At 33.8% G+C, this 25,494-nt stretch overlaps 2 protein-coding genes across 13 annotated transcripts; both read right to left on the bottom strand.

The window, feature by feature from the left end:
• Positions 1 to 4,652: 4,652 nt before the first annotated feature.
• On the bottom strand, positions 4,653 to 13,448 carry LOC137821401 (protein LAZ1 homolog 1). Of its 11 annotated transcripts, none has more exons than XM_068625978.1 (10): positions 13,264 to 13,448; positions 11,549 to 11,625; positions 11,084 to 11,445; positions 10,798 to 10,854; positions 10,095 to 10,203; positions 9,627 to 9,811; positions 9,434 to 9,522; positions 8,961 to 9,216; positions 5,222 to 5,467; positions 4,653 to 5,132 (listed from the first exon to the last, which is right to left on the bottom strand). In XM_068625978.1, exons 3-10 carry the CDS (start codon positions 11,297 to 11,299, stop codon positions 4,833 to 4,835), a joined length of 1,458 nt encoding a protein of 485 aa, XP_068482079.1. In that variant the 5' UTR covers positions 11,300 to 11,445; positions 11,549 to 11,625; positions 13,264 to 13,448; the 3' UTR covers positions 4,653 to 4,832. The 11 variants fall into 11 exon arrangements, with proteins under 11 accessions (XP_068482079.1, XP_068482078.1, XP_068482077.1 ...); XM_068625977.1 differs by lacking the exon at positions 13,264 to 13,448 and adding an exon at positions 13,043 to 13,189; XM_068625976.1 differs by lacking the exon at positions 13,264 to 13,448 and adding an exon at positions 13,039 to 13,183.
• A 3,179-nt stretch (positions 13,449 to 16,627) lies between these two features.
• On the bottom strand, positions 16,628 to 24,501 carry LOC137820918 (vacuolar protein sorting-associated protein 45 homolog). Of its 2 annotated transcripts, none has more exons than XM_068625258.1 (13): positions 24,161 to 24,501; positions 23,354 to 23,555; positions 23,128 to 23,207; positions 22,572 to 22,799; positions 22,219 to 22,344; positions 22,046 to 22,126; positions 21,803 to 21,944; positions 21,495 to 21,673; positions 19,638 to 19,793; positions 19,222 to 19,329; positions 19,003 to 19,124; positions 17,568 to 17,702; positions 16,628 to 17,168 (listed from the first exon to the last, which is right to left on the bottom strand). In XM_068625258.1, the coding sequence occupies exons 1-13, from the start codon at positions 24,248 to 24,250 to the stop codon at positions 17,108 to 17,110; spliced, it is 1,710 nt and encodes a 569-aa protein (XP_068481359.1). In that variant the 5' UTR covers positions 24,251 to 24,501; the 3' UTR covers positions 16,628 to 17,107. The 2 variants fall into 2 exon arrangements, with proteins under 2 accessions (XP_068481359.1, XP_068481360.1); XM_068625259.1 differs by having other exon boundaries at positions 17,568 to 17,699.
• Between the last annotated feature and the right edge of the window lie 993 nt (positions 24,502 to 25,494).

Raw genomic sequence — 25,494 nt, 5'->3', positions numbered from 1 at the left:
TAAAAGTCTGACATATGAAAGATGAATTTTATGAATGTAATAGACACTTGATGGTTTGAGAAATCATATGAGAATTGATGAATTATGCTTATTAATTTGAAATTTAAATTATATCAAAACTTTTTATATAGATAGCTAATAAGTGTCTAATTTCAGTAATATTTCATATTAAAATATAGGCACTTATGAGGATTTATTGCTAATTTACATATAAAATAATCCCTAATTTATGAATTTATACCTTTTTACATTTTGTATGATCTTTATTTGAATAAGAGTATTTTATTCCCAAATTTGGTGTTAATTGCAGATTTCTGAGGAAGATTGGAGATTTGGATTAAAGATGAATGATTTGAGCCAAAAAGATAAAGATAGAAGGTCCCAGAATGAAAGAAAAAAAGAAAGAAAGATTGGGCCTTTTTATGTTTTATCATTTAGCCCATTAGCGCGACACAATAAACAACCTAACCCTAGAAAACTAGGATAAATAGAGGGCTAGAGGCTCAAACTTAGTGTGCCAGATTGAGAGGAAAACACCATAGAGTGAATTGTAACCAAGGTGATAGAAGTATGCGTGGCTAATTCTACCCTTTGGGATTGGGAGTAATCTGCTCAAACTCTTATGTATTGAGGTGATATTTTATATATTAATATTCAGTTCTTGATTGATTATTGGTATTGTTGTTTTACTTTTAATTCTCCGTGACAAATTGAGAATCTTAAATCTGACCGGGAGGTATTTTTAGGGTTCGGACCTAAACAACAATACTTAACATATCTGAGCTTCGTTCTAAGTTGTTCTTATAAGTATGCGAGGGATCGATAGTTAGGGAACATTCTTAAGGATTTTATATGCGATGAATCGATATAAATGATTTTTATACGGGCATCAATTTCAATTAAAAAACTTAATATTAACATGCTAATCAAAATACATGAGAGTGAGAGAGATGAAACTTAATCCCAATTTTTCCAATTGAAGCAACTAATTCTTTGTTTGCTTTCTTATTAATCAGTGCCAACATAATCACTTCACACTCTTCTGTTGTTATATTTAGCGAATATTGTACTCGATGATTCACTGTTCTTTGTGGGATCGATATCCGTCCTTAGGGACAATCATTACTTCTGACAAACGCGGTGCACTTGCCGTAAAAAGTCATCAATAGCTTACCCTGTTATTTGTTTGTGTTTGTTTCTTTATCTGTGATGATCGTGTTTTACATGGGAGCAGATGAGATTTCAGGTGATAGAGCTCCTTAGTGAACAGCTGGGATAGTTTTATTTGAATGTTTTGTTTTGTTGTTAAAACTTTTGATGTATATATATTAAATCCCTATGAAGAGGGATATTTCTTTTGAGATACACATATGAGAAAGTAGTATATGTTATTTGTAATTAGATATTGTTTGTTTTACTTTTATTACATTATATATGGGTAAAATTAAGGATGTTACACATGTGATGCTTTTATCTTTAAAATTAGTCTATGTTAGTTCAAAGTCCTAGTGATATAGTTACATTTTTTAGGACTTTGCGGGGCAGGTTAAGTTACCCTTGAAAACCTATAGGATTTGGAGCTCTTAGTGAACATTTGTTCAAGTTCAGGTGTAAGTCTCTGGATGCTAATTTCAATACACGAGTCTTTCGGAAGTAGATTCAAGTGTCTATGTGTTGTGAGTCAGTAGAAGTCTGACATGAGAAAGATGAATTGTGAATTATAATAGACACTTGATGGTTTGTAAAAATGTATGAGAATTGATGACTTTATATTGATATTTAAAGTTTTAAAAATAGCTAGTTTACCCGGTTGTTTGCATTGTGTTTTATTTTCTTTAATTTGCGATGATGATATATTTACACGGGAGCCGATAATGTCGAGGTGAAAGAACTCCTCAGTAAAAAACTAGAGGATGAAAATATAATATATTTTGAAACATTGTATGAAAGAATAATATATATGACCGATTATGATTATTAGATAAGATTATGGTTATTAAACATGGAATAAATATAAGAATATTACATATATCATAAACAAAAGTGTTTCATTCAATTAAATTTATAAGAATCACAAGGTATTTTTAATTTAAATATATTAAATCAAATAAATTAAGTCATTTAAAATTACTAAAGTATAAAAATTAGTTTAAATAGATAAAAGAATGTAAGAAGCTTCAATTTAAGATTTTAAAATTAAAAATTGAACAAGAACAATTTCAAAATATATGCAAACAAAACTGTTTATATATAAAAGTGCAGTATGATTTAAAAAAGGCTGTGGTTTGGTACCCAATTTAGCTTAAAAATCCAGGTATTTATTTCTGTACTTTCATACTTTTCTCTATGTACTTAGGAAAATTGTATAAGCTGAAAATTAAAAATTAAAAGTGTTTTTCAAATTTTATAATTTAGCAGTTATTTTTAATTTTCAAATTACATAATTTAAAAATGACATTTTTCTTAAAAGAAAGTTTTCAGATTTTAATATCCAAAAATCAAGTTTGGGATGACTTGTGGGTTGTCCAGATTAGAATTGAATTTGTTTCCTTTCTCTTTCTCTATTCCTTCACCCCTGAGTAGGACTCAGTAGGAGAGACAGCGTAAGCCATTTCTCCTCCATTGCCTTCTCACTGACAAGTGCCACTGACCACTCCTCCACCATCTCAACATCTATCTGCTTATGCCGCCATCGCCAACCTCATCACTGGGTTTCAAATTACATCGTATGGTATAAATTTAAAATACTTTCTTTCCTGTGGAATCTGGAAGGAGATCAAGGACAAGTTAGATAATAAGATTTCATAATCAGAAGTAATTTTTAATTTGAATTTAGAGTTCACAATTTAAAAGTTATTTTTAATTTTTGGATTCCATAATTTAAAAATTACTTTTAACTTTCAAATCATATAGTACATAAATTTTTTAAGGATTTTTTTTAAATTGATGTAATTTAAGAATTAAAAATGACTTTAAATCTACATTTTAGAAAGAGTTTTCAAATTATAAAATTTGAAAAACTATGAGGAGGATAAAGTATATATTTATGGAGGTAGAAAGAGTATGGATATGTTAGCTGAGAAATACCCAACTATACATTTGATCCTTGTCGGCTTGAGATGGTTCATGGTAGGGATGATAATGCATGACTTTACTTGTATTTGGTCTATAAAATGTGTCAGATTGACCTGTCTTAGTGTAGAAACTAATTAAAATTCTACAAAATTGTGAGATGACTGATTCATAATAAAATTTAAATTAATAACTAATATTTAAAGTTAATAAAATCTAAACTAATAACCAAGTAAGAAAATTATTTTCTAAAAGTAAAATGTTATTAATTAAAAAAATATATTTTTATATATATGTATCAGAATATCTTATTAAAGTTTCACTGCAAAATATTTGAATGAAAATGACTAATTTGTTAAAAGTATTTTAATAAAATCTCTTTTTTATATATTTTTTATTAATAAAATTTAAATATAAAAATTTATTTAAAACTATATTTACTCTCCCTCTCTTAATATTAACTCTTTTAAATGATTAAAATAAAATATTAAATTTTTAGTATATTAAATTTTTTTTTTTTTTAAAAAACAAAATAAAAGTCACGTTATAATAATAAGTGAATGAAATATAATTTTATTTATAATAACTAAAATAATTTATTTGTTTATACAAACTAGCAGGGAAACACTAAACTCTACTATTAACTCGTCCAAACTACAAAGTAGGTGGCGGATGATCGGCATAATCCAACCACATTGTCATCCGTAGTTCGTGGCCTTACTGTTCTTATTTCTTTTTGGGTTCAAAATATCTCTTTCTTCCCAATAAATTACTGCCAGGTTATAATCACAGTTATTATAAGACTGTTTCTTCCTGCACCTCCACAAATTTTTAAATTTCCAAAAATGTTTTTCTATAAATTCCGGATTATATAATCTGAAAGTCATTTTTCAAATTTATAATTAGCTTCCGGATTATGTAATCCGGAAGCCTTTCTTCAGATGCATGATTACTTTCCGGATTACATAATCCATAAGTCTTATTTAGCTTCCGAATTATGTAATCCAGAAGTCTTTTTTCAAATGTATTCTGGATTATATAATCCGAAAACTAATTTATGGAGGTGACACAAAAAAGATAAAAATGTATTTTCATGTTGTGTATGGAGGTAGGAGAAGAAGATATGGAGGTGCAGGAAGAAACAGTCTTATTATAACCCCTTTCCCAAATCTGGTTGCCATCCACGTGGATACCACCTATATGTCATCTACCTATATAGAAAATCTACTAAAAATGTACCTACAAATAAATGTGTTTATGAATTTGTTTATTTTTTAAATTTAAATAAAATATATATATATGTTATATATGATGATATTTAAATTTAAATAAATAGATATTTAATATTAACGGGAAAAATAAAAAAAATAAAAAAAAAATAAAAATATATATATATATATATATATATTATGATATCTATTATCCATTTTTTATCCATTTCGAATTGCCCAACCCAAGCACAATTGGATTTTTGTTGTCATCCTAGCACTTCCGAATAAAAAACAAAAATTAACTGGAAGTCTTCTTTAAAAACACGATTTACTAAATTTTATAATATTTTTAAAAATTATCTATTTGTGTAAAAACGAAAAGAAATTACCTCTTTTCCAGCAAAAACACGCAAAAATGGCGTAAGATATTTATACAATAGTTGAAAAGGCTCACCAGATTATGCCTTTTGGGTTATAATTTGACGTCAAAATCTATCAGAAACTTTCTATCTTGTAGGTGCAAAAACTATACTTTGTTCAAGGGTTAAACTATCCTCTCTTCCCGGATGCGGACGCTTTCGATGGGAGATGCTGCCTCTTTCTGTTGGGCAAACCACTATCACTGACACTTCCTTCCACAAGTCTGTCGTGGACATCAGAAAATTCTGGTCTCCAAGAACGCAAGGGAACAAGGTAACTGTCATCCTTGACCTTTGTGCTTCTGCTCCGCTCCTCTTCATGGCGTTTCACATTTTCGGATATCTGATGGAAGGCTTTGCTTAACTTTGCAATACCCCTTTCTACAGGTTCTACTACATGTGAAACTGTAAATTTCATGTCATCGACAATCTGAAATAAAAGAGCAGAAGCAACGCAGATGAGTTTGACAGAGATTCATGATTGGGGAAATTCAAACGTTATAGTGTTTCATATCTCACAATTTCACCACTTCCTAAGACCACATCCCGAACATTATGGGTAAATTTCATACGCCTCTCCATGTCATCATGTCTACCCAGATGCATTTTAGTTGAGCGTTCAGAATCTTGAACCTCAGCAGGATCAGGAGGGGTTCCTAGTGATGCATAGTCTGCCATCACTGATACATTACGGACACACCTCTCTCCTCTTTTGTAAGGTACTGCAGGAAAGACGTAAAGGTGCACAACAGCAGCAACACCCATCTGTTAACAAATAAGATGGGGAGTCAAACATAATACCAATACCAACCAAGAACTACAGAATTGATTGAAATATTTTCCAGGTTGTTGATACTCTTGGAAAGTTTAAGTTATATAGCGGCATCAAACAACATATTTAACAAAGAAGAAAACTGATAACTTGCTAAGCATATAACACCTGATTCAGCTTAAAATAAAAGCGAGTCTGTCTCAGTTCGAGAGCAGAGCAGTCGTTGGTCGTTTAAAAAACACAGCATAACCTAATATTTTATAGAATAAATTACAATGCTAAGTCTAAGGTTTTTCCAGATTGCACATAATACCCTTGTTTTCATAAGGTTTAAAATAATCATTCTCATAGGAGTACACCTAATATTTTTTTCATACAATTAAGGGAAATTAGCGTAATGTATAAGGATGTAACAAAAGAATTTTTCTGCAAGTCTCTAAAAAGAAGGGATATAGTATCAGGTGAAATTCGAAGGAAAAAAAAAGGAGGGACAAATCCAATTTCATATATAGATACCAGAATGAGTATTCCAGACTAGAATGAGTATTTCAGACTACTGAAGTCCTATTGGAGTAGGTCCTCTTCATCTATGTAAGTGCCTCCCCAGAGCTCACAACAGTCGAAGCCGGGAGTGCACATGTAAGGATATCAAATGAGGTGAACATAACACAATTGACAACTTAATCGTACATAGACTCGAGGAGATTGATATCACAGGTATCACAGTTTGTTACCATTACATGCATTCATACATGATACGGATATTCAATAGTCCACCACTAAGGGTGGGTAAAAAATCCAATCCACAATTATCCAAATCCATATTAGTTTTAATCCCATTTAAATGGATTTATCTCAAATCCAAATCCATATTTTTGAATTTTAAATCCAATCCATTTAATTGGATATGGATTAGATATAGATTGGATCCATTTTTGGATTATCCAAATTGCATTTTGGGTTGGATTTTGACTTAGACCGATCCAGGTTGAGCCAAGACAATTCGGGCCCAGGTTGAGCAAAGTCGACCCAAGTCCATGTCGAGCCGAGTCGTCCGGGCCCAAGTTGAATCGAGTCAGTATAGGCCAAAGTCGAGTCAGGTCGTTCCAGGCCAAAGTCGAGTCGAGTCAACCCTGGGCCAAGTCAAGCTGAGTGGGTCAGAGCCCTAGTCAAATCGGCACCCGGACCAGGTTGAGTCCGCATCGGGCCCATGTCGAGACGAGTCAATCCATACCCATCTGGACTCGGCCAATGATGACTCGAGTTGGTCCGGGCCCATACCGAGTTGAGTCGGCCCGGATCCAATACCGAGCCTAGTCGGCTCGAACCCATATTGAGCTGAGTTGGTCCGAGCCCAAATTGAGCAGAGTCCACCCGGGCCAATGTTGACCCGAGTCGAAATAGGACAATGTTGACCCGAGTCGAAACAGGACAATGTTGACCCGAGTCGAAACAGGACGATGTTGACCCGAATAGGTCCGAGCCGATGCAAGCCGAGTCAGACCAGGCCCATGTCGATCTGAGTCGCCTTGGGCCGATGTCAAGTCAAGTGAGTGCTGGCCGATTTCGGGCCAAGTCGGTGTGGGTTGACATTGGCTCGAGTTAATGTGGAGTTGAGTCAGTCCAGGCCCATGTTGAGTTGAGTCTGTTCGATTCAATATCGAGTCAAGCAGAGTTGGCTCGAGCCCATGTTGAGCCGAGACTTTCGAGTTTGATATTGAGTCGAGCAGGCCCGGGCCGATATTGAGATGACCAGGCCAGGGTTGATTCGACCCGAGCGAGCCCGGGCTGATGTCGAGCCGAGCGGGACCGGGTCGATGTCAAGTCGAGCGGGCCCGGGCCAATGTCGAGACGACCGGGCCAGGGCTGATGTCAAGTCGAGCAGGCCCGGGCCAATGTCGAGTCGTCTAGGTCAGTCGAGCAGAGCGGGCCAAAGCCGATGTCGAGCCAAGCAAGACCGGGCCGATGTTGAGTCGAGCGAGCTTGAGCCGATGTCAAGCCGAACGACCTAGGCCGATGTTGAGCCGAACGAGCCTAGGTTGATGTCGAGTCGAGCGGGCCCAGGCTGATGTATAGCTGAGTGGGCACGAGCCAATGTCGAGTCGAGCAGGTCTGCGCTAATATCGAGTCAAGCGAGCCCGGACCGATGTTGAGTCAAGCGGGCCCGGGCCGATGTCGAGCTGAGTGGACCCGAGCCGATGTCGAGCTGAGTGGACCCGAGCCAATGTCGAGTTGAGCAGGCCCGGGCCAATGTCAAGTCGTCAGGGTCGATCATATCGAGTGGGCCCATGTCGATGTCCAACCAAGCGAGACCGGCCAGATATCGAGCCTATGTTGGGCTGAATGGGCCTGGGCCGATGTCAACGCAGGTCAATGTCGAGCCGATCCTGGCCCATGTTGAGCCGAATTTGTATGCGCCGATATCGAGTAGAATTGGCCTGAGCCCATGTCCAGCCGAATTTGTTTGGGTCCATGTCGATTCGGGTCAATGTCGAGTCGAGTCGGTCTAAGCCAATGTCGAGCCGAGTTAGTCCTGATCGATGTCGAGCCGAGTCGGCCTGGGCCCATCTAATGCCAAATAAGTCTGGGCCGATGTCGAGCCGAGTCAATTTGATCCGATGTGGTGCCAAGTCGGCTAGGTAGATGTCGAGCTGAGTCGGTCAGGGTCGATGTCGAGCGGAGTCGAACGGATCGATGTCGAGCAGAGTCGGCCTAAGCCCATGTCGAGCAGATTCGCTCCTGGACAATGTCAAACCGAGTCGGTTTGGGCCAATGTTGTGCCGAGTCGACCTGGGTAGATGTTGAGCTGAGTCGGTCAGGGCCGATGTCGAGCGGTGTCGGCCTGGGCCCATGTCGAGCATATTCGCTCCTGGACGATGTCGAGCCAAGTCGTTCTGGACCAATGTCGAGCGGAGTCGGCTCGAGCTGATGTCGAGCGGAGTCAATAGGGCCCATGTTGAGTTGAGTCGATGAGGGACCATGTCGAACTAAGTTAGTCCGATGTCGAGCTGAGTTGGTCCGCATCCAAGTTGAGTCGGCTTAGGCCCTGTTCGAGCCAAGTTAGTCTGTGTACATATCAAAATGGATTTAATGTAATCAACAAAGTGAATTTAATCTAGATTTAATCCACTTTAAATGGATTTTTAAAAAATCTAAAAAATTTGATCTAATTAAAATGGATATGGATTTTAAATCCAATCCATTTGTTTGGATTTGGATTGGATCTAGATTGGATTTCCAAAAATCCAATCCATGACCACCCTATCCACCACACTTCCTTATTGGCAGAAAAATACCCCCAATTTCATGTATCCAACCTTATCACGGGATCTAGTTAAATTGTTGGTTTTCATAAATAGATCATACATGGTGATAAAAGTTTACGTGATATAAAGTATATGTACGATGATTTCCTTAATATAGAGATGATTTTTTTGGTGGTAAAATTGAGATGATTTAGTAATGCGATATGCAAAAATACAATACCTCTATACAGATGATATAGTCTTGTATACGTGTTTTCAGCTCTTGAGCCAAAGACCCTTTAAATGCTCCCATGGAAAAAAGAAATGCAACAGCCACACCTTGCCACCATGTCAAGAAGACGATTGACTTAAAAGTTACGAATTTTGCCAATGGTTTTATTGGCTCCAATTTATCTTTCGTGACAGAATAGAACTGTACAAGGCAATACAGGGCCCATGTCTGACTAAAATTAAGAATGCATGCTAAATAGGGATACCTGCAAGCACATAGTAGAATTGGGCTTCAACACGGGTCATACAAATGTGCCCCAATACCAAAAACAAAAAGTAGAAAAAAGGAAAGTACAATACAAATAATAAAGCAAGAAATTTTATCTATGATAAAAAAAAAATACTTATATTGTAGTTGAGAATTGAGATTATATATTTATGGTATGCATATCATAGGTACAACACAAGCAAATATAATCTTACCCATATTTCCATTCAAATTTTCCTTCTCCATAAACCCCAAAAGACTGCAGAATCATTGACAGCAATGCACAGATCATTTTCAGTATCATCTGGAATATAAGATTTAGTCAAGAAGAAGAAAGAAATTGATTCTTATTTTACAGAAAGAGAAGACTGGTGGAACAACCGCACAATTTATCAAAATCTAACATACATATTGTACGATGCCAACTTTCACAGATTGATAGAAGTCAGGGCCAAGATACCAGTTTCTTAAGAAGCAATTTAAGGGAAATGGATGCTCTACAACTCCATATGCATATGTTTCTTTTAGAAGAGGAGTTCCGGAGTCTGTTAGGCTCATACTTCCAATAAATTGAATTGTTTTGTCCTCACCACCTACAAGCAACCATACACAATTTTTGTATTACTAAAGGTCATGACAAATCCAACATAATTCAGAAGTTGTGAAGGCGTATGACATCTTTTAATCATTTAACATTCAAGCCTCGCAAAGATTTAATAGTTTTTATTTTTGAATTAGACTTGAGATTAAAAAAAAAAAAGGAGGAAAACTTGTGTGATATCTCAATCCTTACACTTCTGCATTTCTGGAAAATATATATACATAATAACAGCTACCTAATGAAAATCGTGTAGCTGTATAATCTGTTTGGCATACCTAAGCAAGCGATCAAATATCTTTCAAAGCAATATAACGCAAAAGCCTCATAGCAGTCCCGAATAACTTCACAGTTAAATGCTGCACTGGAATCCAACAGTGACAAAAACTGCATCATAAAAACATCAGAACTTTCTAATTTACTACTAAAATCGTGTTAAAAGGAAACTAGAAAGAAAAACTTCCATGACTGGATTATACACACAGCAGGCAGATTAATACATTCCTGGAAAATAAAACCCAAAGCTTTTCTGAAATTATACTCAGTTAACATGAATAAAAATCTTTTGAGTATGATCTATTTAAAAAAAAGAAGTTCTATTTTCAGTGTCAATTATTGATTTTAGATATCATAGAAATCACTATTAGATTAAACGGATTTTAGTCTGACTGTGTTTGGCACTCACATAAATTCTTTAATCATTAAAAAATGTACAATTAGTACTTTATGTAAGCAGCAGTGAAGCAGAAAATCTAACCAAACAGCATGCACCAGTAGGTAAGTTCCAATATATTCAATGTGGTATCAACAAAAGTTTAGATAAAATTAGAAGAGTTGCAAGTGGAATATTATTTAGATTCCATACCCAAAAAGAATACAACCAACAGTTATCTTCTCTTTAATGAATTAATAAACCCAAGTAAAAGATGCTATATAAACAGAACAACACACGGTATTTAGGGTTAACTTAGTCTCCCTTACCGATTCTAAGGAATAAACAGGAACCATTAAGATGAGACCAATCAAAAACTTCTGCTCCTGAATCAAGGAAAGAATATACATATACATATACATACATATATATAGAAAATAATATGAAAGGTAAGGAAATTGTAATGAAGAGGAGAAAAATGGTCAAGTCAGTTGAAAGTGTGCAATTATAAGAAGCAGTAAGAAAAGGGAAACTGGGCATTACATAAACACGAAGTTTATTGGTGCAGGAGGAAAGATAAGTAAGATCCAAAAGTAAAGGGAACAAAGAAAATACCTCAGGCTGATTATAGGCAGCTAAATGCTCAAATATCAGATATGTGGAGAGAACAAGAGCTACAAACATAAATATACTTGAACTGAAGACTGTCCAGCTGATGGTTCCAGTAAATTCCATTCCTAATTTTAGAGGCCACAAGGTCCCTGACTTGCTTGTGGCCTCAACCAGTGTAAAAAGAAATATGGAAGAACATAGAATATCAATCAAACCCATGCCCCCAAAACTTAGAATTCGCTGTAACAAATAGTCTTCCCTTGACTGAGTCAATTATATGTTTTACATATTCCACCCAAGACAATGAGAAGGTCTCCACTCCACAACCCTACAATTTTGTATAACTTTCCCTTCTTCTGTTCTTTCTGTATGGCAACCAGTACAATGTAAGATACAGTATACGCAAGAAAACCACCTTTCTGGTACAAAGCAATTCTTCAAATTCAACATGCAACATGTAGAACTAACATAGTTTGCCAACAGTTGACAATGACATTGGTTTTTGATACATGTACGAAATCCCAAATTGAGATAGGACAATTATCCTGCATTAGCAATCAAATCACTTAAGAAATAATATTTATGTACATATATTAAAAAAGAAACTCCTAATTCTCTTTCAAAGCAAGTGCAGGTAATTCAACTAGTAAGAAGCACATCCACTATAAGACTATGACAAGATTTAATAATGATAATTTTAGAAATATAAAATATCATAAACTTAGAGCTCTAGCAAGTACATTTCTACTGGAGAAACCATAATCTGAAGCATCCTTCAATTTCTAGACATAAAGGTACCAATAAGCCTCTAACTCAAACAAAATGAATAACTATGTAAGAACTTGGCTGGCATGCCATTTTTTTTATTAAGTATAAAAATCGCTGTCACAAAAACTTTAATGCGTATAACTATTTACTAACTATTAGCTGGCCACCATCATATCAATTACCTTTAGCTAGACAACAACAACCTCATATTAAAGGTTTTTGTTAATGGAAGGGGACCTAAATAAAGATCGCACACATAAACATCCCGCAAGAATGTTCCACATTGTCGAGGTTAGGAAGCTTAAGAAAGACAAAATAGCAAAATGTTTCCATTTAAAATATTGTTACAAAACTCAGTCTTAACATTCTTCATTATCCCCAAAACCAAGATGGTTACATCAATTATCTTTATATCATCCAATTGCAATATTGCTGCCATGCTATGAACCAAAGACGCAATATGACATCATCATTAGAAACAAAGCAGACAGCAGAGAGATTTCAAAGATAGACTACAATGTCCAGTATATAGGTTAAAAAACACGCACACTCACTTCTCTAAGTCGTCAGTAAATAGATGTCCACAGTTGCTAAAGAGTAGTAAAAGACAAATACCAAAAATAAATTATTTCAAAACAATAGTTCCACTTCTCACTTGCGAAAAAGGATGAATACTGTATTTTGAAGACACCAACCATTTTCACTCCTCCTGTCATAAGTTCCACATATAAGCGCAGTGCAGTTTACGACACAAGCAATGCAGCGGATATGAATTACGTACGTCAGCAACACAAGGTTAAAAAATTCTAAGATTAACACATAAAACTGTTGTAGGAGCAACCTTTCTTTTGACTTCTCATCGACAAAATGCATTTTAGCGGACAGAGGCACTCAGCAGCAACCGCCGATTCTCAATCCAAACAAATAAATAAATAACGGTCCATTCGGAAATTGCTAAGGCGCAATTCACCGATGATTTTTCAAGAAATGCTACATTTTGGTGGCAGCGTTTAAGATAGGAGAAAATGAGTGAAAAAGAAGGCCAAAACCCTAGACCTCGAATATATGCATTTGGAGTAAAAGAAACACGCAATGTGCCGAAACGAAAATCAGAGCAGCAACGGTAACAAAAGAATGATAGCAATGAGTCGCAGAAAGCATGGAAGAAACATTTAGGAGAGAGTTCAAACCTACGTTCAGTGTTTTCTTCTATTTTCCGGGAAAATCGAAGTGGATATTTAGCGGGGAAATAGAACGCAAGTGAAGGAGAAGCAAATGAAAATAGCAACGACGAAGAAAAGAAAAAGAAAAACAACGGATTTTGCTTCGGTAGTTGGAAAACATAAATTACGATATCTTTATTATTCGCAAGAAAAGAAAAACAGAAAAGAGGGGAAGATGATAAATGGACTTACATGGGTAGATTTGTTTTGTCACAGGTGCATGTGAGTCGCTGATTGGAACCTATTTCTTATCTGGCGTTTTTCGTGAGGACTGTGACGTTAAAGAATATGACCAGCCAGTGAACTGGGAAAATTCTATTTCCCACGTCAGTGTGTGTACGTGACAAATGAAGAAGCGAGTGCACGTTTAATGAAATTAATACTAATACTATATATATACTGCATAAATATTACTTCCCTTTTAAAAAAATTAAATTAACTGAAATTAAAAAGATTTAAAAAAAAATATTATTTTTTATTTCTAATTTATTTTAAATTAATTATTAATTTTCTCAAATAATATAATAAATTTACCAAAAATGGAGTTATTTACATAAAATTATTTTGAAAAGTTACTAATCTAAGTAAAATTAATAATTTGTGATTATTATTTTTTCAAAACAAATATAGTTTATTTTTAAAAATGATATTAAAATAATGTTCTTAATTTTCAATTAATTGTTAATAAAATTGTTCTAACAAGTGATACATTTATTACTATTTTTAATTAAGAGAAAAAAAATCTTTAAAATGAACATAGTTTGTCTTTATAACTTCAATCGAATTTTACATGTTTTGAGCTGTGTAGCTAAGGTAGTTTGATTCAGTTGAAAAATTTCTTATAGATGCTGAATTATTATTGATGAAAAAGTTATAATAATTTAATTAAATTAAGATAAAATTAAGGATAACCGAAGAGGTGTTGCTTCTCTACCAAGGAAAATATTAAATATGTTTTTTTCTCTCTCTTTCTTTATTTAATATACATTACATTATTTTAATTTTGTTATCTCTCGTATTATTTATTTTTATTTATGGACCCATGTTTCTTAAAAAGCATAAATTAGGAGTATCGTTAAATGGTACCAGAAAGTCAGAGAGAAAGTAGACTTATTGTTTGGTCTCGTTAATGACTCGTGGGAGACAAGACTGATTGGTTGCTCTCGTTTTCATTACGATAGTGAGAAAATAAGAGAAATGGAAAAAAAGAAAAAAAAAGTTATATTTTTAATATAAAAAATATAAAATTTTGCTGCTTTAAGAAAGTGAAAATTAGTGATGTAAACTTGCCGGATTAAACTCTTAAAACTTGAGTTTAATTTTGTCAAATATTAATGGTTTAAGTGTGATTCATTTATTTCATTGAACTTAATTAAAGTTTGAGTGTTTGGCTGAGAAAATATTAAACTTGTTTTTTTTCCTTATTTATCTTATTTATAATTTGATTAATATTATTTTATGAAAAAAATATATATTAATACTACTCTATTAATACAGTTATACATAAAATAATATGAAAAAAATGTACTCATACATAAAAAAAAATTATTTTTTTAAATACAATTCTATTAACTAATAGAGCTGAATTTTGAAGCTAAAATACTAACGTCTTAATAAAATATAAATAATAATACTTTTCAAATCTAAACTTTATATATATATATATATATGAGTTACGAGTTACTCATAATTTTTTTAAAGTCAAACTTTAAAAATTCAACTTAATTTATTTAAATATTCAAGTTTAATTGAGAATTATATTTATTTATGTGGCTTAATAAAATTTAACAAATTAAACTCAAATATTTTACAAATAATTTAACCCATTAAGTCAAACTTTTAATAAAAAAAATATTTTGGTTGTTTAATTATTATTATTATATGAATGTTACCATGTTAAGTTTTTTTTCTAATAGTTTAGTATCAAACTTTGTAACATTTCAGACATTTTACTAGTTAAAGTTATTAGGAGAAGAATAACGTGTCATAAAAAAAGTTTCAAAAAAGTAACATATAGTAAAAAAGGTATTGTTTTGAAAAAAGTTTATAATGGTATTAAATATTTTATTTAAAATAGTTAAGTAATAAAATGTATAATTAAATTTAGTGTTTTTCTCCTACTGTTTTGTTCAGCCTAAGTATTAAAAAAAATATGAATATAAATAGTATGGAAAATTATATTATATGAAAATAAATTTGAAAAACTAGAGAAATGCAAAGTTAATATAGAGATTATGAAATGGAAGGGATGTGAAACAAATAGGTGAAATGTGAATTGGCACCAAATAAGGTAACAAAATTATATTCTTTGCTAAGGATTACTTTCAACCATTAGCATAACGTAATATTTTGTGTGCTTTTAACTAATGGAAAACACACTTATTGACTTATTTAAAATTATTTAATTAAAAGGTTATTATTTAATATTTTTTTTTTTATAAAGTTTTCGTGTTAGGCATCACTAATATTATTTAGTATGTTATTTCTATATTTTTTTTAGATGGTTTGAGTAGACTATTTAATCTCTTAATGTCTAAATTTTATTATAAAATTGTTTAAGTGACTTTTCTGTTTAATGTGTTTCACTTGATTCAGTTATAATGATATTGATGTATAAATAAGATCTTTGTATTATCATTCTGAGTTGTATTTTCGTGAAAATTTACTATGAGAAAGAAGATTCTGAGTTGTATTTTCGTGAAAATTTACTATGAGAAAGAAGATGTAAATATTGTAATCTTTGAATTTAAGGTATTCTCAAGTGGACATCTATAAAATTCATTAACACTTCAATTAAACTATCTAAATAATCTATGTGTGACTTTTTTTTATCTTCCTCTTATTGTTTATTTTCCATCCTCTCTATTTCCAAGTTTCTCTGTTATTGAATTTTGTTTGTGGTATACACTCTCCGGTCAATTTGATTGTGCTAATTTCTTATTGGAGTATTTCAGAAACAATTTATATTTCATGACCCGATTTGGAAATATCATTCAATCTTTACATATTTTAATTATTAAATTGTTTTATTAGTTTGTCAAAAAAGGGACTTCAAAAAGATAATATATTTCATTTAATGAAAACAAGAATAACGAGTCTAGATATTACATGAAGTTGTAATTTGTATTTTCATCTCATAATTTTTATTAAGATATCACATATTAAGCTAAGGTACCGTTCACTTGAAACACTTATTCCTCTGGTTTTGCTTTTAGGAATGGGTGAATTTTTTTATAAAAAAGTGTGGAATTATTAATACTCTTTTCAGTTGAAATAAAAAACACTTCCTGTGCCGCATAAGAAAGATAGATCGCCACAAGGTTAGGATGTCTCAGTGAAACATTGACACCATTGATTTGTCATTAAAGGTATACACGAGAATGAAAGTTTGGCACTAGACTCAGGCCTCTTCACTAAAAATGGACTTTGCAACCTATTCAAACCAGACTACTCTGATCGCTCTAACAGACACAAAATGGCATCAATAAGTGCATTGTATAATAAATTATATTAATCAACACAGACTCACAACCTGAACTTATTATGGGTCTGTAAATTTGTAGAAGGCATCTGTTGGTATACAAAAGAATGGGGCATTCATTACACGATTATACAAAATTGTTTTTTCATTAGCAAGTGTCAATACCATTAGATTTGATCAGCAAAAATGATGACCAAAAATTACACAAAAAGGTTTCTTTCATTGTACCTATGCGTTCCGTGTCTACTTTAACCACAGCCCCCCCTGGCCCCCCCCAATAAAAGAGAGGGGAGGACGGTTTGTCCTTGATCTTCTCATACTCATATCTCAATCGCATTCATCTGCAAGAAATCAACTAGTACCTAACCTGTGAAATGGTTGATGGTGATCATATCATCTGCAGGAAAAATGGATTAAGTCTGATTCCGCACATCAAGCTCCGTCTGCAACACTTACTAATACATATACATGGGTCCAAAGCAGAAATCCCCAGCCTGAAGCTGTAAAACTATATCCATCTGGCCCTCGAGATGAAAAGATGTGCCAGGATAAACTTCAAACAACAGTGGTGCTAGAACGAGCTACTCTTTGAGCTTCTTCCAAGTCCCTTAAAAACCTGTAAATTGAAAAAGAAAAACATCTATGCTGGTAAGAAATTCAGAATGTCACAGTGCAGAGCAATTGAATGTTTTTGCAGTTAACTAAAGCACCCTGAACCAAAAAATGAATAATCAAATATAACCAAGCATTTATTTATCAGACAAATTTAAGACCAGTGCAATAAAATTTATCACCTAAACCTAGGCCAATAACCCAATTCAAGCAATATTTCAAAATGACTAATTAGCCCAAACTATGACTACTTTCAAGTTTTGCAGTTGACGCACTACAGAAGATAAAATTGGAACTGTCACTAAAAAACTAGTATCAATTCTGTCATGCCAAATTGAAAGCACAATCAAAAGTGAACATCTCCACTAATCAAATTCAAACTATCCTTATGCCTTAATCATACCTTTTAGAATTAAGAACAGAAGAGCCACCAAGTATAAAACGGATGCCGGTATTGTTGGCATTTTGTAAAGCAACAGACCGAGACTCCTCATAAGTTGTCCCTCCAACAATGAAGATGATTACATCCTGCGGCCTGCTTTTCATATAGTCGCCAACAACACAGATTGGATTATTATATGATAGTAAAAATAAAAATTAAAAACTTCTATTACAAATGCACTGTGTGTGTACTTGTTAGAATTTCTGAGATGACAGATGGACAAGGCTTTGTCCGTCCCTGATTTTCATTCTGTTTTGAAAAAAATCAAGTACACAAAGGAGATTCCCCCTTTCACACTGAAATCTGTCCACTTCGTATTGTAGCTAACAAAAAGAAAAGCTCCCTCTTTAATAACAGAGGTCCTATTTAAAGAAAGTTGGTGTACCAACTTCTCTTATAAACTAAAATCACCATAACTCCTAAACAGAAACTAACTCACTTGTAACAGAAATCCTAACTAATAGGCCAAAAGATAAAACATGTATGTTTAATTCCTATTCTGATCCCTTTATACACTTACAAATGCCTAATTGTATTCATTGGTTCCTGATGTCTAATAGAACCGGTCAAAAAGCCTTTTCCTAGATGATTCGTGAGAGACTCAGGATATTGAACAGACATTAAACAGAGCTTTGCATTGAAACTTTCCAAACTTCTAAATAATCATTTTTAACATGCAGCGCATAAAATTGTGATAGGCCTACGATAGAATTATCAGATAACTAATCAGATTAACTCCAAAAATACAGTTTACTCTTGCAGCTGTTAGTCAAATACAACACATTTAACAGAATGCATAAGTTACAGGTTTGTGAGAGGGTATTACTAAAAGTACAGATCATAGGCCACTGCAAATATAAAATCATGTGATGTGATGTCAATGCTACCACATCACAGAAGTCTTACAAGGTAACACGCACAGATTAAGGCAGTTAAAACTTCTTATGAATAGGAAGAACGGAATTAATATTTGTCTTCCCTCAGAGATAGTGTCTGTACTATGGATAAAATAAACTTAGAGTATAATGCTGAAAGAATTGCAGAATCTTGTACTCATCAAGTGTGTAGACTCACTACAAAAAAACTCAAATAATAATTTGCTCTCAAAGCTCAAGATAGTGAACCCCCAAAGCGGGGCCTGTGACACTGTTAAATGATAAATTTCCAATACAACTTATCACATAAATGGTGCCACATTAATTGGAATAATATTATACATCAATTTGATAAACAGCGAGTACTAAAAAATGAGAAGTTTGTAGAGTCACTTCAATTAATACCACATTATTTAGAAATCAGGCCACAATGTAGTTGCATCACTTTTGGATAGACACAATTACATCTAGAAATTCACAAATAAGAAACAGTAAGGAGTTTATATTTAATAGCAACAAACCTTCCCTGTTGATAGTGATTTCCAACAAATGGGTAGTCCACATCTCTCAACCTCCCCTTGACAATGCTTTCCATGATTTGAAACAGAAGTGGCTGATGCTGGGTGTAAACATTCTCAACACCCTGCTCAAAAACTCGGAATGAAATATTTTTTTAAGCATGAAGACTTGGATTGGATCATCAAGGATATGGTATAATAATCATATATTTCTATGCTTACCTTCAAACCGCGAGCCATGTTACGAGCAATATTCATTAGATCTCGATTTCCAAAAAGATCACCCATTCTCTTGTCAACACCCGCTTGCTTCAGAAGAAACTGGACAAGCTGTTGCACCACAATAAAGATATCAATATCAGTAACTCTTGTGTAACGATATCAGAAACAACAGTGACATCCATCTATATGCTATAATGCTAGTCTAAATTTAAATTTGAGTCCATTTGAATGTAAATTATACTTTCAGAATCCAAAGCCAGTGGCATGGAAAGATAGCACAATAGCAAAAATTTCACCATCACTACTCAACTATCCAAGGATTAAAAAGTACATATCCTGATAAGGTTTAAAGACTAATATTCAGACATTCTTGCGCGAGAATCATGGATTTAAGAAAAGGAACAGCTTAAGTTTACCCCAGGTTTGTACTTGGCAGATCTGGAAGCCAGTTTGTTGAAGAGTTGCATTAACTGAACAGGGCTATCTTTCTCATATCGTAAAGCATACAACATGACTAAACGTAGTCGGTCCAGATCTGATACACTTTCATTGTTTAGTAGATTTGTCACTGCCTGCAGAAGAATACATTAGAGACATAAGTTATCACCTTTACTGTTTTAAAGCATTAATCAGTACACAGAATAACAATCAATAAAGGAAAAATGGAGGGATACAAGATTGGCTTGGTGGTGGTAAGTGGAAGGAGGGTAGGATAGGCCGCGGGTTCAAATCCCCCACAAACAAAAACTAATGTATTAACAATTAATATTTGTTGATCCAAAAAATAGCAAGGAAAAATAGAAAAAGAAAACATTTTGTGAGGTGGTCGTGAGGTTGTAATAACAACATTGTTTCATAAACCATATATTCTGTTATGTTATGTCACATATGAATTATTTGGACAAGTGAAACCAAACTAATAAGGATATTTTTCGAGGATTTGTTTAATCTTATACTTAACTGTTAATTGTCGATACTTCTAACTTCTGAGGAAAAACATATGAAGATTCTGAATTCTTAGGGTATCATATGAAGTTAATGAAGATAGAGGCTAGACTGATCACAAGAGGGATAACATGCACGTTCTAACAAATATTTGAACTGCCAATAGAAATAGAAATACTGCAACAAGTCCCATGTGCAGAGCACAAGAAAAACAAGTCACAATGTACATAGTGAAATTTCAAAAGAATTCTCCCAGTCCACTAGACCAAATACTAATTTTTCTCACAGTATTCATGAGTGGAGAGAGATTAACAGAGAAGGAATATAATGAATTATTTGTATCGTGTACATACGAGCATTTTTATTTATAATGAAAAAGAGATACAATAATAAGAAACAAAATCAATATCTAATAATGGGAAGTATTTGGCAACATATTTCCTTATCAAATCATATTATATATCCCTATTTAATGTAACGAAATCATACCTTCAACATAATAAAACCATATCTCTAATACAGGGGTTCTTAGTTTTCTTATTTCTTTTGCTTGTGTTGTAAGGAAGAGTTTGTCTCTAATAAGGACCTAAGTATTAAGGGAACCCTCCCATAAAAGCTAACTATTAAAGGGGAAGTGAATCAAGAAAGTTATAAATATTAAATATACTCCACCTAGCATCCTATAAAAGTTTATTTTGGACTTAAGACCGCATAATGCTCAAGTCCCCATCATATCATCATTCCTTACAGCTAATGTCTCAGCAGCTACACTCTGATGCTTCACTCAACCTTTATGGTCCATTCCACAGGTAGCCGTTTTGGAGATATTGAAAATCAGCTCTAATACAAATTGATAAGCTTCCCAGGCTAGAGGAACCCTCCCTCAAAAGCTAGCAGTTAAAGAGACCAAGCTACTTATGCACTCAACTAGTATCTAATATTACTCAATACGAGGCTTAGGCACCCCATAATACCCTAGTCTCTATCAAGCTCCTAGTCAAGATTTCAATCTTCATTTAGTTTACATTTTGTAATAGAGGATCATTCCTCTGGATTCAGTGACTACTTCCATATAAATAATACCTCCCGTTCTTATTTTTTTCAATTTGATTCCTACAAGATCCTAGCCCAAGGACCCAACAAAAAACTATTTATAAGTTCAAGGACCCAATTTTAAAGTGTAGTACAGACCTATTTAAATATTTCCAAGTAGTCTAGGGACTAACAAATTAATTTAAGCTTCCATGGCCCTACAATACAAGAACTTCTGAAATTTGAGCAAAAGCAAAGTAGAATGTTTCAATAAATTAAGACTATATAATCTATACCTCAAAAGCAGCTCCTTGTCCTCCATTGCAAGCCAACTCCTGTTCTGTTTGGGAAACTGACATAAGCTTTCGCTCATCAACTATCTTGCTCATTTCAGTTACTAAAGTCACATGTTTTGTCACATTTCCATGCATTTTCCTGTACTCAGGATAATTATCAACAAATTTGGCCATGTCCTCTGCCAAGAGTCAAATCATAAAGTCAGTGAATTTTATACTACGCCACCAAGTGTATAAATAAGTTTTTACCCATGTAATTTTTGAAGAAAAGTTTACTCTGATCTGAGAGGATGAAAAAAAATACAAACCTATTGTTTGGATGTTCTGGTTACTTTTTGACACTTGTTGAAATTCATCAACCATTCGCTTGATATTCATACCTATATCCCCAAAATTCTCATACATGTTAACTTTAAAAAAGGGGTCTTGTTCCGATGACAACACAACTTCCTGTAACAAGAAATAGCAAATGAATTGCTTTCTAATGAGCACAAATTATGTACTGCAATACACTTAAAACACAACTAGCCAGTGTAAGAAATGTATCTAACCTCTTGATCATTTGGAAATTTACCAATGGATTTTAAGTCCACTTTATTGTCTTCGATTCCTATTAATTCATGAACCATTGCCTGTACAGTATAACACCACAATGAGCATCGCTTATATGAATGAACAACTTATCACATTATACGCACTAGACTTTTGTTCATATCCCAGATACCTGATAAGTCCATTGATTTAGCAATGGGGTTACAGGATCATCCCTCCTGTCAATAACTAACAACAGAGGAGAAACTTCCATTCGCCTAAAATCAAAAAGACCACTTTCCTCTTGGTACATCAGTTTCTGTTCAAGCCCAACAATGTAAATTAGCTTTCACTAAGTATGCCAAGCACAATCACAAATGATAAATATGGCATGTCGTGATACAGGCATAGCCAGAATCATATAATGATGAAGGTATAAAAGTTTGAATTCATTGCAGAAACTGATAACCACATTTCTAAAATGCATATATAATTATTTCACATAAAAGAAAATGTAGTGAGTTAGAAAAGGTGATTTGAACTCACAGATGCTTCCTGTGCTATCCTTTTTGCGATGTCAGATGTCCTTTGATACCTAATTACTGGTCTGCGTTTTAATGCCAAAAAAACAGCTGCAAGACCATCAACAACTCGGTCACAAAAGCGCTGCACGGTTGAAGGATCAACCACAGCTGGGAGCATATATATGTAATGTGAAGGCACATGGAAAGTGAAATGATAGGGATCAATTGCAACAAAATCTGCATAGAACTCCTGGATGACCAGGACAACAACTGTATCAGAATTAAAGTTTGCAACACAAGACCTGCATTTGAGATTACATTCGCACACAAAGTGTTGGGGGGAGGAGGAGAAGGGAGTGAAGGCTTAATAATCAACAAATGTGGAGCCATTGTCAGATAAAGAATGTAATATTATGCAATCATAGGATAGGAGAGGGACAATAAAGAAGCAGATATTATTTCATCTCCATCCAGGATTTTAATCATGCAAACTCGTAATACTATAAAATAAATAGTAAAGTTCCCAAGTCCAAGTGGGGAGAAAAAAAATACAGGACAGTGCACGAATAAACAGCTACCTGAACCTGCTGGACAACTTCCTGTTCATCTGAATCAGCAAGTATGTGAATCTGAGTGTCCTTCAATATGTTGGAGAAAACTGTAATTTCAGAATGGATTCACAAAGTGGCTTCAAATCATGGGAGAAAATTACTAATTAACAAGGGAAAATTAAAAATGAAATAATAAAGGATGGATTGCACCGCAGCTTATCTAAAGATTCAAGTATAAAATTAAAGAACCTACATAGGTGATACTCTCCAAATCTAGGACTAGCCAGCTGGCGGCGCAAAAACTGGATATTCTCTGATGTAGGTCGAAGGAAGTAAATGGCCTTGAGATGCGACATTGATTCGCTCGACTTGGAAATAGAATCTACCAACTCAACCAAAAACACTTCTTTCTGGAGAAGCTCTGACTGCGAATACACAACACTCACAACACCTACCTGCATCAATTTGCCAAAAAAGTGGATTCAAAATCAGAACACCACTTTCCTCCTTAACAAGGACAAGCAAAATAGATTTCTACAAACCAAGTCCGCTTGGCAGGTTTACATACGATTTTGATAAAGTAAAACAATATAGTATAAGCCAAATCATAAAGAGAGTAACTCTATACAACCGTATCAACGCTATAACTTGAAAACATAATGTCAAAAGAGACCAATATCATAAAATAAATCAATCCATTATAATTGTCAAGGGTAGGGAGCCTCATCATTTTATTTCCCTTGACGAAAAATACATATATACATACACACACATACATATACGTAAACACACAAATTCATTGAATGCGGAGTCTCACCGCCACTGCACAGTGATCTCAATCCAATAAACAGATAATTCGAACTATCACGGGTGGCACTTAATTGTCTAAAATTCAGAGCAAAAATTGAAAAAATATATAAACAAAGACGAAAAATCGAGCCAACTGTGAGCAACACAAGTGGTTTTTATTAAAAAAAAAACGAAAAGAAAATCGATAGGTTGATATTCTGATCAAATTTCCCAGCATTGTGGAAGATCCTTGAGGAAAGGCGCAGCGTACCGTTTGAGAATCAAGGATTAGAACCTTCATGCCGGAGATGTCTTGCAAGATGCGGTTGATATAATCACGCGCGGAGGAAGTGACCACCATCTTGTGTGCGTGTGTGTAGGAGTTGAATCTCTCCGTGGACACGAATCGATAAACCAGTTCAACTGCGTAGGCGAATCAAGGAGCACGGAAGTGCAGGGATTCGGACTTCACAATTCAGAATTCAGATCCACGACGAACGAGGACGACGAATTCGCTGCAACGCACCGTTTAGAAGTAGAAGTTGGTTCTTGTCTTTATGACAATTTTTATTGCAATTCCTTTACTTTGTCAATTTTCATCTCTCTTTTCTTACTTTATTTTTATATATGCATCATAATATAAGATAGTGCTGTTAAATTATTTTCATATTCTCACTTACGAAATTTGTTTTATTTAATATTTAATTTTTATTTAATGGTTGCACCTATTTTGTATTCAGAGTGTGATAAACAGTACTATAAATGAAACAAAAGGGAAAAAGCGCTTACATTCAATCATAGGACACTGTATTTTTATATCAATGAATTTCTTTATCTGACCACTACCAATACTTGGATCAAATTCTTTCATCGTGAATTTTTTTAAGTGAGAAAAACTGAATTTTCTTGTTTTTTTTTTTAATTTAGGAGAAATTCATCAATAGAAAAGTATAAGAACTTTAATAACGTTTAATTAAAATGACAAAGACTAAAGGTTATGTTATATTCTTTCTTTAGCCAAATATAATTAAAAAACATATTTATTAGATTTAAGTGTAAAAAAAGTTAACTTATTTTATTTAATATTATTATTTCAAAAGTATTATTATTTTTAAATTCGAGTAAGGTATCCAATAAATAGAGTAAAAGGTTGTTAGAAAAAATATTTATTCATTTTATAAAATCAAGAAAATTAAATAAAAACAAATCATAATTTGAAAATATTTTTCGACAACCCATTGTTTCTTGCATCAGAATACAACTTGTGGGTGGATTGCTTACGTGATAGGGACGTTTTTGTAAAATGGGCAAGATATAGGAAAAGACGAAATTTTAATTTTCAAAATCGTTGGTCAACTCTTCAGTTAATGGTTGAGTCTTTCCAAGTCTTTGGAAGAGAGGAAACTGGATAGCAAGAAAGAGTGCGGGCTCTACAAATACAAGGAGAGGAGTGAAGTGTGGTTGGGGCGAACACTGCGAAGGGCGAGGAGAATGAGTGGAGAGTTTGAAGAGCGACGACAAGGCAGTGACGTTTATTATTTTTTAGTTTTTTTCAGGGTTTTAATGGGTTGTTTGTGCTTATGACGTTTGTGGATGTTCTATTTT

This window comes from Phaseolus vulgaris, chromosome 9, assembly GCF_000499845.2.
Source record: "Phaseolus vulgaris cultivar G19833 chromosome 9, P. vulgaris v2.0, whole genome shotgun sequence".
Classification (NCBI taxonomy): domain Eukaryota; kingdom Viridiplantae; phylum Streptophyta; class Magnoliopsida; order Fabales; family Fabaceae; genus Phaseolus; species Phaseolus vulgaris.
Note: the sequence above shows the minus strand (reverse complement) of the source record. Positions and strands in the feature narration are given on the sequence as shown.